This window comes from Filicampus tigris, chromosome 9 (genome assembly GCF_054856515.1).
Source record: "Filicampus tigris isolate MCC_2025a chromosome 9, RoL_Ftig_1.0, whole genome shotgun sequence".
NCBI classification, from domain to species: Eukaryota; Metazoa; Chordata; class Actinopteri; order Syngnathiformes; family Syngnathidae; genus Filicampus; species Filicampus tigris.
Window position 1 is genome coordinate 10,423,977 of NC_141225.1, and position 19,375 is coordinate 10,443,351.

The following is a 19,375-nucleotide window of genomic DNA, read 5'->3' on the forward strand; positions in this document are numbered from 1 at the left end:
TGTTATTCCATAATACAATGTGATCTTCCGTCTGAACGAAATATGGTTAAATATAGCAACAAAACACTGGTGCCGTCAAATTTTGTACATTTTATTATTCTTTAAGATGGTTATGAACATTTCAATTGGTGCTTTTTCTTTAAAACGTCAATAAATACAAATGTTCATCGAATGTGCACGGGCATTGAACGCGCCACATGATCCAAAGCAGGCAGTTCAGAATCTCGACTGCCCAGAATATCGAGTGGGACAATCCAATGTGCCTTCAAAATCAGTACAGTTGTTGAGTGCTGACCCACGTAATTTAAACTATATTAGCACTGGGATTGTTTCTTTCACAAAACATCTTTCAAGTTTGTCTCACGACCGACAATAACGTCAGCATTTTTCCATAATCTTGATTGGTTGCTCAAAACAAAACTGTTACAGCCAAGTTCGACAAGAAAAATATGTTTGTAGCTCTCTGCACACATGAAATACATTGTTTTTTAAAATGCCCACAATGGCTGAGGGAGGATAAAAAGTCGTCTTGGTCTCTGGCGCAGGTTACTACGCAGCTTACCCGCCACTGTTATGTATTATAAAGTCACACAAAAAGCATTGTCACTAGACTAGAGCACATCTTCCCAACTGTTACAATTTAAAGGGAAGATACTATTGGAAATTGACGTTTTAATGGCTTGTAAACAAATAGCTGTTGTCGCTTGAGTGCCTTCCCACGCATATGTGAAATTAAAGCAAATCTTTAGCCATCTGTATATTTCTTGCATCTGAGTGAGCCCTTTTGCCACTGTTATGCAACAGTGTGAAAAACTAAAAACAGCATAATAAAGTGAAATATAAACCTGGAAAAAGCTGTATGTTCAGACTTTCTTTAGAAATATTTTTTAATACCTGCTTTTTCTGTGGGCACAAGGAAACGAAAAGGCTGGGAATCACCATGGCAACAGTGACATTTCCCCCATCCCTCACCCCCCAAAAAAACACGGCAATGATGAGACATGAGTGAACTAAGAGCTTTACAATGCATGATAAGAAACAGTCACTATTTCCTGGGAGAATAAGGCCTCCAATAATTATAAAGAGAGGAAATTCTTTTTCTTCTCGTGTCGGCTGGAGGTGCTTCTGTCTGAATATTTCTCACACACATAAAAACAGGCAGCATTCTAAACAGAACTTGGCAAACAGTTCATATGTCACAGTTCACCTGGCCCACCATGAAAGCCTTGACCTCCCATTCAAGCCTCCCGTTCAGTTTCTAAGTGTCACCACGACAAAGTCCTTTCGAAGCGTGGAGAATCAGGGCATCGGAGGTAAGTGCGTTCCATTTCTTCCCTCTGTCATGAGCGCACAATCGTCACTCTTCTACCCAGGCGATTGATGCCGTGAGTGTCGGTGATGAGGCGACAGAGGAAAGGGAAGCAGGAAAGGAAAAAGGGAAGGGATCAGCTGGGGCTAGAGGCCAATAGACTGCAGTGTTTGTCTCTCGTTGTTGTTGAGGTGGCCTGAGAACATGCTGTAGCACGGCTGCTGGGCAAACTGGGTCAGGAAGTCGGTCAGATATGCCTAGGTGGGAAAAACAGGTAGCGAAAAAGTCAAATGTGACCCGCTATAGCAAAATGAATCGTAACTCGCTCAGGTGGATTCTGAGATATGAGGCAGTAAACCCTTTTAATAGATTAAAAATAGCATTTTCATGAAATATTTCCCGGTGTTCGTGAAGTGTTAAAAACATTCATTATGTAAAAGGTATTCAACAAAAAAAGTAGTGAGTAATAATCCTGAAATACGGCTAAGCAATGTCTCATTACCTTGTCGTTGTTGTAGATATCCACACATAGAATCCCCAACATACGTGTATCAGCGTAAAGCCTTGTGCTAATTTCGTACTCACTTTAATAATTGTTCATCAATGAGCAAAAAATAATTAAGTCTAGTATATCAACAGTTGCCTCTGATTGGTGTACAGGTATTGCCATTCGTTCAAGTAGCATAATGCACAATAATCACAGATATAAACCTGCCTGCTGTAGCAGCCCGGCTAACTACTGTACTTATGTGGCAGCCATGTTGGCAGGGGTGACTTCCCATTCAAAGGCAATGCATGGACATTGAAAATAAGTTTTAATTAGCTAAATTTTCAACCAATTTTCATGAGGTTTACTTTTTGTCTCCACTGCAAAGTGTGTGCTATCAATATATACCATTTGAAAAAAGCCCCTAAAAAAGTTTTTACTTTACTAGAGTCTTCAATGAGTCCAACATTCACGTTTTTGTAAAGTGTGACAAAAAAAAAACAAGCTTTATACCTGCAGATCAATCTGATCTAAGGGATCGTTTAAGGCATCGGGATCATCGTCGTCGTCATCATCATAATAGTCATCATCTGGAAGACAGAACAAAATAGTGCATGTTGAAGACACTTTGAAGTCAGCAAAAAGGAAATACAGTAAAGAGCAATATGTACCATATTTGTTGGAAGCAATGAGGTCTGATATCAGCTGCCCCGCCAGCCCTTCTTCATCATCATCATCCTCGTCACCTTCTTCCTCCTCTTCCTCACACATGCTGTTTGAATCTAAGCCCAAACACAAAATGGTGATAAGGCTGGATTGAACGAATCGGTCGACCACAAGTCTCGTTGGTCACCTTGGCTCCAGTCGGCTGGGTTGGCTCGACTGGCGTTAGCCTCCACGACGGTCGACAGCTCGTTGATGATCAGTTTAAAGATTTTCACCAGCAAAGGAATGTTGGTCCAGCGCTCCGGATCTGCCAGAGAGGCAGGATAGCATTCAAACCAATTCACCAAGTACAAGCCCACCTTCAAATCCAATCTTTGGTATTACGCAGAAGAAAAGTAAACATCTTTTAGCGTCTTACTCTTGGCTGCTTTGGAGCGAGTGCGGATGCCTTCTGCGGGGTTATAGATCTCTTCGCCCTTCACCATGATATCCTGGAGACGCTTGTCATCTGTGTTGAGGCTGTACTGCAGCAGTTTACAAAGAGCCACCGTGCTGCAGAAAACACAACATGACCCACATACCGGTAAATATCACTGGCGTCAGCCAGAAATATTAAAAATAAATGAATAATAATAATAATAATAATAATAATCAGGTTAGAAGTGGTACTTTTTTCATAGCTTGGATGATGCTGCGACTTACTCAGGTGCAACTTGTATTAAAATTAGAGCTCTGCATGATCAGGATCATTATCCATCTTATGCAGACATTGCATATCTGATCGTTTGAATCGGGTGTGTTACAGCAGGGAGAGATGAAAAACAGGCAGGACAGCGGACCTCAAGGACGAGGATTGAAGATCCCTGTTCTAAACCAACCAGCGGCACGCGCTTGAACTGTTTCGAGCTGTACTGCCTGATGCACTGGGCTCCGACACTCCTTTTTTGGGGCACTTGGAATAACCGAACGGCACATTTGAACAACTCTCTGAATTTACGAACAGTCAGAGAGAAGCAGTGCACACTCGGAGCGTATTTCCGAACAGACCCATGATTAGGGAACGGGGATTTTGGGTGCAAGTCCAAGCATCTTCTTGGTCTCGGTTTTTGTATAATAAATGTATCCCCAAAATGTGACGTTTTTTTTCCTTCTTCAAGATGCATGTTTTGACTAGTGCGACTTACAATATATTCCATAGCAATTTATATTCCCCAAAATATAGGTACCTCCAAAATCCTCTCTTTTCAGGAAACCCCAAAAACGGCATGTTTGTTGAACCATTAACGCTGCATCATCAAAGAGAGCAAGCCATTTTCAGCACATTAGATTGGTCAATCAGTTGGAAAAATAACACCCACACGTGGACTGACCAATATATCTTTCCTCTTTGACATTGTGGTGAAATTACAAAAAAGGCAAAGAAAAAGCAAAACAAAGTTGCAGAGTTAAATTTGCTGATGATGCTTTGAATTCTACTTTTGTTGGATATCTCAGGCATTATTTTTCCATAAACGTTCCCAAGTTTTGGGCCGTTTGACTTTGGAGATTGCCCAGTGCGGTGTAAAAGTAGTCCTGACCTGACTTTGCCCTCGTACTGTCCATAGAAGAGGTGCTGCCTACTCATCCACTCGGTCATGACGAACTCCAGGGCAGGTTTGCCCGTGGGGCCGGGCAGGCTGCAGAGGAAGTCCAATAGGGGCTCCAGCTGGGAGTGAACCAGGTGGGCAAACACCATAATAAGGGACTGCATTGAGAGGGAGAGGAAGACCAGGGAGAAAAGAGCCATCATTTAATAGGTTTAACTTACTTTCCAAATATGATTTCAACATTCATTTCATGTCTAAGTTGTCTTAACAAATATAAACAAGCTCAAACTGTATTTTAATTTACCACATTAAAAGATGCCGCATTAAAGAATTGAAATTATATGGCTTTATCCCGATTCCTTTCTTTCAAGATTTTTTGGGGGTTAAAATTCTGCTTGAATACGGATTTTTTTTCCACGTACCTGCATGACACTTAGTGTCTCCGCTTGCTGCATCTTGCTCAGGATGGCTCGCAGAATCTGGTCCAGCTGCTCGCCGAGCTGTGTGCCGGCCCGGGAGATGAGCGTGGATACCAGCCTTCCGACGAATATGGCGGTGAACTCCGAGGTCCTGGGGTCCAGCAACAGGTTGACCACCTGCATGACGTACCACACGCCGCTGTTACCTTGGTCGTCACGCCACTGTGCGATCTGCTCCAAGGCGCCCGAGACGTACGCCCGCAAACACTCGCCGCCGTTCTGCAGAAGGAAAGAAGCCATTTTGCTCGCATGGGTCTAATAACCTGCCAGCTTGGAACCCCTAGTCGTTTACCTGCATGACAGTATTGTCATCGGTGCGCAAGGTGCACTGTGCCATTACAGGAAATGCCTGGCACACCAGCATCTCGGAAAGAGGCGGCTTGGTGTTGCGCACAACCGTGGTCAGCGTGTCAATGGCCGTCTGTAACGTAGACCACAATTTAAATCAAAGAAGCATTTGAAAAAAAAAAAAAAAGACTACGGTTATCCAATTTAAAAATAATAATAATAATTAATATATATACAGTATTGTATTTTTTTGAGTATTACTGCATTATGGAAGAATGTAGAAAAACAGAAGCACACTGGGTAGAAAAAGAACCAAAATGGCGGACAAACATTGTGGAGATGCTACAGTTCAAAATGGGCTCAATAGTTAACTCTTAAAGTGGAAGTCAACTCAAAAATGTTCTTTACAATATGTTCTATGTAGCCCCAGTAGTCTAAACATGGTATTCTGATAAATATTGCGTTTGTGGAGGAAGAATTAAGCAGTGAAAGCCACCCATTTTTATTGTAAATGTTTGTAAATGCTTTTAAGTGTTGTGCTTTTGGTTGTGTGAAGCACTTTGAGTTGTTTTGTGTATGACGTGCTACACAAATAAATTTGCCTCGCCTAACGTTTCTATCAAAAAGACACTTAAAAACATATTTTCTGCAACCTGAAATTAATGGACAAAACCTAAAACCTAACCTAAAAAAACCCTACCATGAATTGAACATAGGCTTTGCTGGTTCATCCTAGTCAGGAAATTTAATCGAAGGGCTATTCCTGTATTTGAATCATTGTACCTCTTGCTAACTTACAGCACAGAGTCCAGTGGGGATTTTGTCAGCGGGGGCCTGCATAATGCTGACCAGCGTGGGGATGAGACGTATCTGCATGGGCCCCTGACAGCCTTCGATCTGGGACAATTCCTTGAAGATGCCCTGGGCCAGGGAAGCCACCACCGGGTCTGAGGAGAGCAAAATGACATACTGGGTACATTTGTATCTGTACTTCTGTTTCAATGTAACGATCTGTCTTCTTTAACCATTAGAAGTAATTGTGAGAGGAGCCTTACCGTTGCTGTATTTGAGGAACACGGCGATAGTGAGGGGGCAGATCTTGTTTTCTGCGCTGGTGGTGAATGCCGGGTCGAAGGTGCACACAATGCACAGCGTTTCCATGACCAGCGCCAGTACCTCAGAGTTGAACTGCGTTGCCAGCTGGACCAGCCCCTCCAGGATGCTGGGCAGGTAAGGCTGCAGGATGTGTGTGTTCTCAGACAACTTCAGCTGGTCACAGTACCTGGAGTATACATAAGTAATACACATTATTCATAAAATGAACCACTGTTATGATAGTGGGAGGATTTAAGTGCCCCATTTGACCGATGTAGCTCTGATGGTAACAAGAGCGGAGCCAGAATGTGGCTAATGGGTGAGCCTGGAAAAATCAGGGTGGGTCTGAATATTTCTCTCACTGAGCATAATCCTCCTGTCCCGGCACAAAGTATATTCAAATAAAATGACAAACTGAATAATATGAAGTTCAGATCTTCCTTAGTCAACCACAATTATGCCATTCTTGATATTCAATAAAACACAACGAAACATAAATTCAAAAATAATTTCATAATAATATACAAACATTTTTTAAAAGTATATATTTTGTCATGAATCTCACTGGGTGGGCCTGTGCACACCCAGGCCAACCAATAGCCCCTGGATGGTAATAATGCAGTTGTGCTTTAGAAGAGCTTTGCTTTGTCCCTTTAAATATGTTCCTAGCAGGGCCACTGATTGAAACACGGCATTCTGATTCATTTTGCGTTTGTGGAATATAATTTAAGCAGCAAAATGCACTCATTTTTAGCTATCTCTATTTTGTCTTCTGTCGACTGAAAATGACATCACAACTGCTCACAACGACCAATCACGGCTGACCTGTTTTCTGAATCTGAGCCATGATTGGTTGTTGTGAGCAGTTGTGATGTCATTGTCAGTCGACAGAAATGCGGACCCAAGTGCCGATATAATGCCTACAGTGAACTTTTGTTTATTACGGGAGATACGTTACTGTAGTTATTGTAGTACCTGCATGCATGCCTTTAAGACATTAAGAGGCAGGGCCTGGTGGGGTGGGGTGTGAATCTGCTTGTGAGTCTCTGGACATGAAAAATGGCCAACAGCGTCATCTGTGTGAGTGTGCTCACTGTGTTTGAATTATGCTGTTCTCTCAGTGTTCAATAAATGGCTGAAAAATGTGCCGCTTGATGAAATTAATACATTGGAACTGTGTCACTTAAATCATGCAGAGTAAAGCCCGTCTCAAATGCATTTATGAACAATTTCAGTGCTTGTGCAAAGACGAGACCATGGCAAGGCACTCACCCCCAGATGGCCCTGACCGAAGATACGCGCACAGATGGCGGCTGGCTGTCGTGGAGACCACTCACTGTGGCCTGCAGGAACTGCTGGATGAGCTCAGGCGACATAGCGGCGGTGAAGCGACTGGCCGCCCACAGAGCACGACCGAGGAGGAAAGGCGACACCGCTGGTCGAGAGGAAAACAGAGAGACAAGAGAACGGGATGAGGTTTTCTTCAAGGCCAAAACTGGTAATGTAGGTCAGATGTGCAATCAGTTTCAGACTCACTGGCCAGATTGAGGTCAGCCAAGACGACATTGGCCAAGAAGCCGTGCATGTCAAACTGGATGCGACCGTTTTTCACGTTCTCAGTGATGATGCTTTTGACTGAGCCGAGTGCCAACATGCAAGCCTCATGGATCTTCCACCTGGTAGAAACAAACAAGAGCACCCAAACATTTTCTTTACAAGAATACGTTCTCTGCAGGCCCACTAGTTGAAACATGGCATTCTGATTAATATTGTGTTTGTGGAATATGAATTAAGCAGCAAAATCCACCCGTTTTTAGGCCATCTCAGGGGGCAGCCATTTTGTCACTTCTGTCAACTGAAAATGACATCGCAGTTGCTCAGGGCTCAGGTGACGACTAATCATGGATCAGCTTCAGAAAACAGGTGAGCCGTGATTGCTCGTTACCCGAGCAATGAGCAACTATGCTGTCATTTTCACTCAACAGAAGTGACAAAATGGCCATGAGATGGCTAAAAACAAGTGGATTTTGCTGCTTAACTCATATTCCACAAACACAATATTAATCAGAATGCCATTGCAAAGAATTGTTTTGGGGTGATTTCCCCTTTAACTGTTAGGAGCCTATATATACACAAAACCTCAGACTCCTATTAAAAATTTAGTCTCAAATGAACCAAACAGGGATGGGATTCAAACCCAGAACCCCAGAAATGTGAGACAGACATGCTAATCACAAAGTCCAAGATGACATTCGAAAAACATCATCCAGGCGTTAATCCCAGTTATTAAAAAAAATACAAAAACAAAAAACAAGAGGCTGACCAATGCTCATTGCCACCATTTTTGGCTTGCTCCGCCTCCTGAAGGTGTCTGGTGGCCGCCGCCGCCAACGCTGCAGCGCTCTCATTCTGGAACTCGGCTGCAACCGCCTGCAGATGAGGGTTGGAGTTTACCGACATCAGAAACACAGGTTCCAATCATTTATGTAGAACTGAGTTTCATCCCACCAGCAGCAGGTCCTGAGCAGAGATCCTGACAGTGTAGGATAGCGTGTCATCGTCCTCATCCTCCACAAACTGGTGAGGGTTGGACGACCACACTTTGATCTGCGTGAAGGCGAAGCGGTCAGTACAGCGTGACAAGGACGTCACTCCACATGACACGCCTCACCTGGTCCTCCGTCATTTGCATGTAGAGGATGATGTAATAGATGAGCTCGGGCAGCGCCTTCTTCACCGTGCCCTTAAACTTATTCTTCTCCATTAGCGTGTGCACGAAATCGAAGATGCTGAATACCAGATTCTCAAAGCCCAACACTTCGCCTGCAACGGTCAGCAAAATGGCCAATGAGAAGGCGCTCTGGCAGATATGACGCATCATCATTACAGTCTCACCGTCTGAGTCGACAGGATCGTCCACTACCTCTGTGTAGTTGACTTCCGTTCTGACATAAGTGGGCATGTTGGTTAAGGGATTTCAACTTTTTATTCAACAAGTCAAAGGCCTTATTCAAGCACAGTTTTTTCACCACTCTACAGGTGTGATTCTCTTTCAAAAGAGCAGATGTGAAGATATTACACATCCAGGTTGGTGTTTCACTGAAATTGTCTACAAATAATTTGAGATTTTTTCAGTGGATTATTTTGTGACATCACCGTAAAAGGGCACCAGATGGCAAGGAGGAAAAATTACAATGAGAAAACCATAGACGTGGAACTTAAAAAATAAGATGTGCAATCCATCCATCCATTTTCTTTAGTGCTTGTCCTGATTGGTTTTGCAGGTGAGCTAACCTGACAAGCACATTCTGAACACTCCAAGCAGTAGAGATGAAGCTGCGATTCATGCCCTGGGATCTTTGAACCGTGAAGCAGAAGTGCTAACCACTAGGTCACTGTGTTGCATGACCAATAAAATGAACCAAATATCACAAGGCTTTTGTAATTCCAGCAATAACTACAAAACGCAATGAGATGACAGCGCTCCTGTGGACTCTCCATTGTGTGTCTGTTATTTTAACTTTTTGCAGTACTTGTAAGACAGTTATGAATGTTAAAATGTTAATTAAACATCACCACCTCAGTGAGATTTGATGATGGCAGTCGGTTTTATTTTTCCATTCTTTACATCATTGATTCTCAACTGCTACGACACGAGGACCCGCATTTTTCTTCTGTAATTGCGACTAATCATGGGCCAATTACCGTTTTGTCAGATTTATTGAGACACTGCAAACTCCTGTTGAGTAACATGCATTGTCCTTTAGAATTAAAACATAACAAGGAGGTTAACGTTTATGCATATAAACCTAAAATGGTACGCTTCTCAATGTACCAAATATTTTGTATTTAGTTTAAAAATAAAATGGATTGTGTTCAATAAAAAAATGCTGTTTTTATTTACCAAAATATTGCCCAAAATGACATTTCAGAGCTGTAATTTTAATACTGTGATACCACAATATTTTTGCTCACAGTTATCATACCGTCAGAATCTAATATCTGCCAAAGCCTAGTCGTGAACCAATTTAATAGATGTTAAGAATTAAGAAAACGCACTGTTCAAAAATACATTTAAAATGTTCATGTATCATATTTTAACTACGCATGCATGTTATAAGTGTCTTTCAGAGCACTTTCAGATACAGATGATGACCAAGACAAATGCAAATACGAGTACAAAATATGCATTTTTAACATTGATGTCCGTAACAATGGAATATGTCTGTTCTGTTGCAACCTGAGGAACCCCTGCAAATTTTCACTGCCTGTCTGCGATCCAGCCAAAATGGATTCCGCAAACCACTTGTGGCTCCCGATCCACCAGCTGAGAATCACTGCTTTATATTCCTTCAGAGGGAAAAGTTGCTTTGAAGTCAATAAGAGAGTTGTTGGACAGCTGACTTGGCCACTGAATGTATGGAATTTATTGTGGTTTTCCACCTAACAAGTAAACTATGCAGCCACATATCTGTTGATTGTGTACAGAGCTGTTCCCCAAAAAGGATATAAAGCCGCACTTTCAGTGAGGGTATTCCAAACGATGGGCAAAATCTGCTGCATGGAAGACACCATTGGCTTTGGGAAGTTCTGAACCAATGCCGTTATCGCCTGCAATGAGATGTCAAGCTTATAGTTTGCATATAAACAGGTAATAGTGGGTCCTCGGTTCAAGAAGATTTTGCGACCAGGTAAACTGAAATTGTGTGAGTTTAACCTCGCTAAGGCAGTAGTAAAGTCATAATTACAATAAATATTTGTATGAAAAACTGGAGGGCCCTCGGCTTGGGGAACTTTTTTCAAGTGTGGCAACAATATTGATTTAACGTTCACAAAATGCTAATTTTGCCTACAAAATAGGTATAATGTAGTCTGATATTCTTATGGCACTGCAAAACTACTGCATTACAGCATTTGCAACCATCCCCTGTATTATTATTTATTTTCACCTTGAGGACCTCCATCTTCAGGCCGCTGTCCGACGAGGGTCCATCTGGCATCTGCAGGGCCTGCACAAATGCTTCTGTAAACTGCTGCACGACAGGGAAGATCAAGGCTTTGGCTGCTCCCTGTGAGCACACAAGGGATGCGGTTAAGAACATTTGAAGGATTTTCTATACAAGAGTGTGAATTATTTTAAATTCGGGGTGTGCCCTCACCTTTTCAAGCTCCTCAATAGCGCAAATAAGGTTGGCACAGGTGGTGAAGATCTCCACGGCTCTGGAACGGGTACGAATGCTGTACACCTGTCACAGTAAAAATACCAAGACAAATTCATACACAAACAGAGTCTGTTAAATTTGTGGGTGCATACGAGCAATGAGCGTGGTTACCTCCGCCATGGTGAAGATCTTGTACATCTCAGGTAAGATGACGGGAGCCACGAGCGGCATTTGTGTGTCCGTCACTTCCCGAGTGAATTCTGGAGACGCAAAACAACACATCCTCACAAATAAAGAAAATATATATAACCACACAAAAATTATAGTATTTTTTCCCCCCAAAAGAAATATCTCATTGTGCTGAATGCTATACAGCAGGATGGGCAACTTAAATGAGGGAGGGGGCCCACAATTCTTTCATCAGCGGTACTGGGTGGCCGCGTAACTGGGGACCATGCACTTCCTAACGTATGACAAAAATTTCATTTTAAATATGGACAAAATACATGCAGGCAAATTGCAAAACTCTCTGTATTATTGACACCCATTGAAATGCATTGGTAAAATTGGGGTGGGGGCGTGTCAAGTTGGCAACCTATCCCCAAAATGCATTTATTAAACACTGAAAAATATATTGGAGAAAAAAAACAAAAACAGATCAGCGAACAGTTAAATCTGCGGGTATGTGAGGTCCACTGTAGTCGAAGAAACATGTTTGTACAAAAAAATTCAAAAATGAAGTGTCCAACTTAAACTTCATTAACCCAACATGGGTCCTTAGCACATAAGGGGCTTGACTAATCATGTCCCACAGATACAAGATTGCATCGCATTTTAACATAGTATATTTATGTATATGCAGTTAAAAAATGTAAATGTAAAAAAATATTTTGATAGCTATATACTAATATTCAGAAAAAGTACAATACATTCCATTAAATTATAATAATCAAAGAAGAAAACTAAGGTACATGTCTAAAAATCTAGAAAAATAAAGGTTTAATAAAAAATAAAAATAAAACAACTTTTTAGACATTATCCCATTCTTATTTTTTCCCAATGGACTATAATTGATTTCTAATTAGGTATGAATATATTTAAGCGTCACCCATCACAACTAAATAACATTAAAATACAGTCATTGATTGGTTAGCACTATCAGGCCATGATACGTAGATTCTGAGTTTGAACCCTGGTGTTTGAGTGTCAGTATATTCTCCCAGTACATGTGTGGGTTCCTTTTGGAAACTCCTACAGCCCAAAAACATGCATGTGAAGTTATTGCAAGGGCAAAACGTGTCTGTAGGTATGAATGCTTGTTTCTCTCTGTGTCAGTGCTGTGATTGACAGATGATCACTCATGCGAGCGTACCTGTAAGGACCCTCATGGCCCCATGCACGGCACTAACGTCGCCGCTGACCAACATTTCCATCAACAGGGTGAAAAGCTGCGGCCAAGCCTCGGGCCAGTCCCAGTGGGCGATGGCGGACACGGCATACGCGACGCTGGAGCGCACCTTGCTTATGGATTCACGCAGGCCGCTAGGCAGCAAGCTCCTGATGGCGGCTTTGGCCTGGAGAGGGAATCAGAGAAAGACTTAAGAGTGGGTTGTTGAAACGGAGGACTGGTTGGTACCTGGTTGGTACCTGGTCGGTGGTTTCGGGGGGGCGGAACTTCTCAGAGTGGGAACACCAGTGAGTTTCAACATACTGCTTCAGGATGACTGATGCTAGCTGCGGACCGAGTGAGAAAGGTTGTGCGGTCAGGAGCTAAGATGCAGCTGCAACACTATCAATTCATATTGGAAAGACTTTTGGATCCGAAACGTATGTTATCTTCACACCAACTCACCTGGCGGATGGCGAGTGCTCCTTGAGGGTCCACTGTGAGTTCTGCCAGATGGACGCCAAACTCTATACATGGGAAGGATGGAAAAACACATTCTGTAATTGCTGTGGTTTCTTTGTCTGGTTGATCATTTATTGTAATTTTTATTTTTTTCCCACTTTATTTATTGTATTGTATTGAATACAAATAACCCTATACTGTACATGAAATAAATTCATACAAAAATTCATAAATGTTGACATTTTGAATAATAATGCATCAAACCAAAAATGTCAGAATATATTCCTATTTTAATTTTAACTGGATTTAAAATGTCTTTTGTGTAATATTAGATACAACACAATAACTACAATAAAAACAAATATGGAGAAATTTTATGAAATATCCCGAAAAAAAATGTTAACATCAATCCATCCATCAATTATCGATACCGCTTATCCTCACAAGGGTCGCGGAGCCTATCCCAGCTGTCTTCGGGCAGTGGGCGAGAGACACCCTGAATTGGTTGCCAGCCACTCGCAGGGCACACAGAGACAAAGAAACAACCGCACTCACAATCACACCTAGGGGCAATTTAGAGTGTCCAATTAACCTACCGTGCATGTTTTTGGAATGTGGGAAGAAACCGGAGTACCCGGAGAAAACCCACGCAGGCACGGGGAGAACATGCAAACTCCACACAGGGAGGCTGGAGCCGGGATTGAACCCACGACCTCTGAACTGTGAGGCGGACGTGCTAACCAGTCGACCACGTTAACATCAAATTTAAATGATTTTTAAAAAGTCTATACATAAAACAATATATTTTTAGACATTTTGTTTTGCACAAGTTGCAAGTGTCTGGGATAGGCTCCAGCACGCCCCGCGACCCTTGTGAGGATAAGCGGTACAGATAATGGATGGAAGTTGCAAGTGTGAAAATGCATAAATGAAAAACTATTTTATTAATATTTTACGACATTCTCTGATTTTCTATATTTCAATATTTGAGCTATTTTACCATATTAACAAAAATGGGAAAAAATAAGACAAAAGCATTAACAAATTTTAAAAGACAAATATTGATAATATATCAAATGAAAATATTATAGAAAAAGTCCAAATATTTTACCATTTACAACTGTCACAACAAAGTAACACTATGCATTGCAGCTGTTCAAAATTGTGAAATATAAAAATAAGATAACATCAAAACACATTTTTTTAGACATTTATCTTTTGCAATTAAGGAAAATGACTGTATGCTTATAATATGATGAAATATTTTCCAAAATTTTAATCTTGTGAAATATTAATATATATTAAATAAGATAAAATGCCAATAATATACAGAAAAATTACAGGAACAGGAAGTTGTTTGTTTGCAGATGATACAGTCACCTGATGGCGTTTTATAGCAAGTGTATTCACAATAGCGTCTGCTTGCTAAAAACTTGAGTTGAATTAAAATTAAATTAAATAAAACTAAAAGAAATAATTGTAATGCTCATATTGTAGTGAATTGTCAAATTTCAACTTGATGGTTATTATTGGTGCTGTACAGTCCCACAGTATCCTGCTTTCGACATATTAATGACAGTCCAAGATCAAAACAGCAACTTTCATGCCAAAGTGACATGTGGCTGGGGTGGACAATGTTCCTGCTGACAAGTGGTGGGCCCGCCTAGAGGGTCCACTTCAATTGCTGTACAAGCTAACGCCAAAGTCACAGACAATGGACACATGCGAAATGCTGTGAGCTCTTGTTACTGTAACCAGCCATTTCAAGTGACAATTGTTTTGTTGAGGCTGCTGTTTTGGCACGGGCGTCACAGGGTAGCTTCCACTGCCGTCCTCATACATGAGCTTGATACAATAGGCTGGTTTACAGCATACATTAGAAGTATGATGTGTCAAAATACAATAGTACCTTGACTTACGAGTGACCCAACTTTGGGGTTTTGTTATACAAGCCGCCGTTCGGGTGTGAGCAAACATTTGAGGAACAAGGCTAAATGGTGACAGATAAGGCTTGGAAAAAATGTGAACCAAGTCGACGCAAAATGTTTGGCCCAAGGCATTGCCAGCACATTTGTAGGCCATCCACACGGACATTTCCAGGCCATTGTGCTCTAGCGAAAACACCATGATCTTTTCATAATCTATTGGCACCCTCTCTTGGTAGAAAGCTGACACTGAAGTCAGTGATATTTTCCATGTTAGGGGCACGTCTCGTCGGGTATCACCACAGTGATTGCAGTGAAACCTCTAGTTACGAACGCCCCTTTTAACGTACAATTCGAGATTTTCAAATTTTCATTAAAAAATTACCTGTATTTACATACTATTTTCTATGTAGGAACGGTCTTGGAATGGACGAGCAGATGGATCCATGTTGTAATTCTTCTCGCACTGCATAACCATCACTTGCAACTTGCATAACGCATTGCTTTGTTCTCAAAAGTAGTGATATCCCCCCGCGGCTTAAGGGCGGAAGGAGTAGCATATGTAGGCGAAAGTTGATAACCTAATCACTAATCGCCGTTGCGTTTGTGAAGTCCTAAAATGGTCATTTTCGTCCACCAAAAAGTATTTAAAAATGCGTGTTGTTATTTATTAAAATGTCGTGCTTCTTTAATTAAGAGAACAAATGGTTAATGTCGGTGTAATCATGGAAAATCGCTGCATGTTGAGGTGAGGCAGAAGTTCCACTTGCATACAATGCATTCACTCTATCAGAGATGACAGAAGCGACCGCGTTGAATGAATGCTTAGTTAGGTAGTTGTGTTATTTGTGAAACTCTTCTTTGTTTATTATATGTGCCCTATAGTGGCCAATGCGCACACACCGGACGGAGCACAATTCCAACAGACATTGAAACATAAAATCATGAAGCACAAACTAGGGTTGAGCAGAAGTAACAATTAATTGATGCATCGCAAATTCGCAGTATAACCCTCCCCAATTCAAAATCGATTCTACAAATCCTCCATAATTCCGACCAAAGCAAGCAGTAGTGTTGTGAACTTTTAAATCTGACATTTGGGGTCATTTTGGATTCCCCTATGAATCAGGAACATAGGATATGGCGGCCGTGGCACAGAGGTAAGAGTGGGTTGTCCAGTAACTGGAAGGTCCGCTGTTCGATTCCTGCTCTGTCCAAGTCATGTGTTGTTGTGTCCTTGCGCAAGACACTTCACCCACCTTGCCTCCAGTGCCACTCACATTGGTGTAAGACTGGGAGGGGCAGTAGGTGCACACTGGCAGCCATGCTTCCGTCAGCCTGGTCCCAGGGTAGCTCTGGCTAAACAACGTAGTTTACCACCACCACATTGGGAATGCATGAGTAATGTATCCATTGTGAGTGATTTGAGTGTCCGGTTGTTCAGAAAAGCACTATATGAATCTGATGTATTATTATTTTTATGATTACTACAGGATATAGCTAAAAAAGTCAGGTCTTTTGTAAGCTGTGCCGGGGAAGAATCCAAGAATAAAGAAAAACTATTTCTTCATATACACGTATGCCCCAAATGTTATTTTTAGATGTTTTATTCCACAAAAATGTGAGGTGACACATTCCACTTACGGTATGTAGATATAATCATACTGTATCAATATCATGTCATGTCATGTCATCTTCCAAACCGCTTATCCTATATAGGGTCGCGGGGAGTTGCTGGAGCCTATCCCAGCCGTCAATGGGCGAAGGCAGACTACACCCCGAACTGGTCGCCAGCCAGTCGCAGGGCACACATAGACACTGTCACTGAGCGGGAATCGATCCCACGCTGCCCGCACACAACTCAGGCGTGTGTACCACTACACTATCAGCGGACGTTGTATCAATATCAAAGCATTCAAATCAATATTGAATCAAATCACAACCTAAAGAATCGAAAAATCTAATTTAATCACAATGTAAAGAATTGAAATCTAATGTTCGTTAACTCTTTAGCCCTCAGCATGGGCCCCAAGAAAGAGAAAAGTACAAGTGATTATACAAAAGTATTGAGTGGCATAAAAGTGATTGACAACTTATGTCTTGAACTGAAAATGATGACAAAGCTTGTGTTTTCATTGTCACATATGCCACAAATTGCAAAGTTGTTTTTTCATAGCCTAAAAAAACCCATCTTTTTGAAAATTATATCCAGCAGAACACGTGGGTGAGGACGATACATCTTGTGACTTCTAAAGAAATAGCTATATAAAGAAACAAATAAATAAAGAAACAATCCATTACCGGGTTTGTGGAGGGCATTTTTTCATAACAATGTATAAAGTGTTTTGTTGGTGTTTCTTTTTGTAATTCAGCAAAACATTATGGCTCGCCTGTTGCCAACGTCAGCCCTTGACCACGCTATCCATTTCAGTGACAAAAGTGTAACAAATAATCAATTAATCAGCCATTCCCTCAACGATGAACTACATCGGAGTTTCACATCGGCAATTTTTTTTTTATCAACTTACCTGTCAAAATCTATATTACTGCTGGTATTCTGTCTCACTTTACGCCACGCAACATCATCTTTTTGACTGACACATGACACATTCAAACTAGAGCAGTAGAGAAGAACATCTGCCTTGGTCAAATGAGATGTAAGGGTTTGTTTTTACGAGCAGTGCCATCTAAGATTGGTTGAATATTTGCCACCCGGAAGTACATGTGACGTGATGGTGAAAATTTATGGTGAGACATTTAGGCACGGGTCCCACCCAATGGTGACCCTTTCGCGGGGAAACTGTCAGACTGAGTGAGTGACAGTGAGTGGTTCCCATGGCAACCGTGCCATTAAAAGGAATGCCCCATTAAACTAGTTAGGATCTTGTTCCCCAATTCACGCCACACTTTTCTGACATCTTAGAGGACCTGTTGCTAATTGAGACTTGAGAATTTAGCCAATGTGCTAATGGGGAATGTTGCCATTGGAGCTAAAAGCAGAGTCTGTGTGCTTAACTTGTAGCTTCCGTGTTAGCCAACCAACGGAGGCGAGGCTAATTTAGCTAACGTGTTAGCCCAATAGACAGACAGCTTGCCCGCATGGCGCGTAGTGTCCCCCCTCCTCTACCCTCATACCCGCTCCCAACCCTGTTGACCCAAAGACGGCACCGGGGGCCCGCCGGGGCTCTCGTCCGATCGGACGCTACTCACCTTCCGTCACTTCCAGCACTTTAATCTGCTCCTCAGCGGCGGCGCGCACTTCTTGAACCGGAGACAGGATGGCCGTCAGGGTCTCCATGAGAGCCTCTTTTAGCCCCTGTTGGACCGGGCCGGCCACCGAACCCGACCGAACAGCGCTCATGCCTGCTACGTATGGCGTTGTTTTTGTTCTTCTCTCTATGGGCGTTACTGCTGCTACACGAAAACCACTGTAGCGAGTCGGTCCACCAGCAGCTGTCCAAGGAGGAGCAGCGAACCTCGACCACGAAACGCTAAGCGCGCCAATGCATGGAAAAGCCGGAGGTGGGGACTTTTCTTCTTCTATTGTTATTTTGTCGATTAACAATCAGCTTTTAGCGCGTAATACTGCCATCTATTGGCCACGAGTGGTGGTGAACGGGAACTTCATTGTTGAACGTTACGAGCACATAATGAATATTATTAAAAAAATACATATGACGCGAGGCAGTCTTTAATGGGACATTTTAATCCATGACGACGACACTGCTTTATTGTTTATGAGGCCGAGTCCACGAGTATTTTTTCCTCAAGAGTACCGACGTACGATGCTTCGGATACGAACGGCACCGAAGCGAGATCGCGCGTTACGAAAAAAAGCACGCTCAGTTTCGACCGTACTTCCGCTTTTAAGTACAATTTCGTGCTATGGAATTGCAGGCATACAACTAGTTTTACCTAGTCACGTGGCACATCTCAGTCTCATCGCACTAACGATGATAATTATTAACTACTGTAATTAGGACGAACTGTTATTGACTAGTTACTAACTAGTAGTTAGTAACCTTTCCTGGGTGTAACCTACTTGCCAAGTTAGTTGAGATAGACTCCACACATGCATCTTAGGCTAATTGAAGGCTCCAACTTGTCCTTAGGAGTTATTGTGAATGCTTGTCTATATGTGCCCTGCAATTGACTGTCGACTTTAACAGGCACCTGCAATAGGCTCCAACTCAGCTGTGACCCTAATGAGGATCAGCAATATAGAAAATGGTGGATGGAATGCACTCTCTACTGCAGGGGTCTCAAGCTCTGGTCCTCAAGGGCCACTTTCCTGCATGTTTTAGAAATTTTCCACCTGCAACACACTTGATTCAAATGATCACCTACTCAGCAATTTGTGCAGGGTTCTGATAATGATCCCGATCATTTGAATCAGGTGTGTTGTAGGAGGAAACCTCTAGTCTAAAACATGCAGGAAAGCGGCCCTCAAGGACCGGTGTTTGAGACCCCTGCTCTAGTGTTTGCAATAAATGTGGAAGTCCGGGTCGGAATGAATCAAACACTGGAAG

The 19,375-nt window shown here is 42.1% G+C and overlaps 1 protein-coding gene across 1 annotated transcript; it reads right to left on the bottom strand.

The window, feature by feature from the left end:
* Positions 1–75: 75 nt before the first annotated feature.
* ipo9 (importin 9) lies at positions 76–18,362 on the bottom strand. Its single transcript, XM_086041544.1, has 24 exons — positions 18,057–18,362; positions 12,925–12,986; positions 12,720–12,806; positions 12,445–12,646; positions 11,244–11,332; positions 11,070–11,156; positions 10,860–10,979; positions 10,421–10,521; positions 8,806–8,864; positions 8,582–8,733; positions 8,419–8,517; positions 8,234–8,340; positions 7,447–7,586; positions 7,183–7,345; positions 5,871–6,097; positions 5,614–5,762; positions 4,820–4,948; positions 4,471–4,746; positions 4,040–4,206; positions 2,881–3,014; positions 2,650–2,769; positions 2,468–2,578; positions 2,310–2,386; positions 76–1,566 (listed from the first exon to the last, which is right to left on the bottom strand). The coding sequence occupies exons 1-24, from the start codon at positions 18,205–18,207 to the stop codon at positions 1,456–1,458; spliced, it is 3,120 nt and encodes a 1,039-aa protein (XP_085897670.1). The 5' UTR covers positions 18,208–18,362; the 3' UTR covers positions 76–1,455.
* Positions 18,363–19,375: the final 1,013 nt, after the last annotated feature.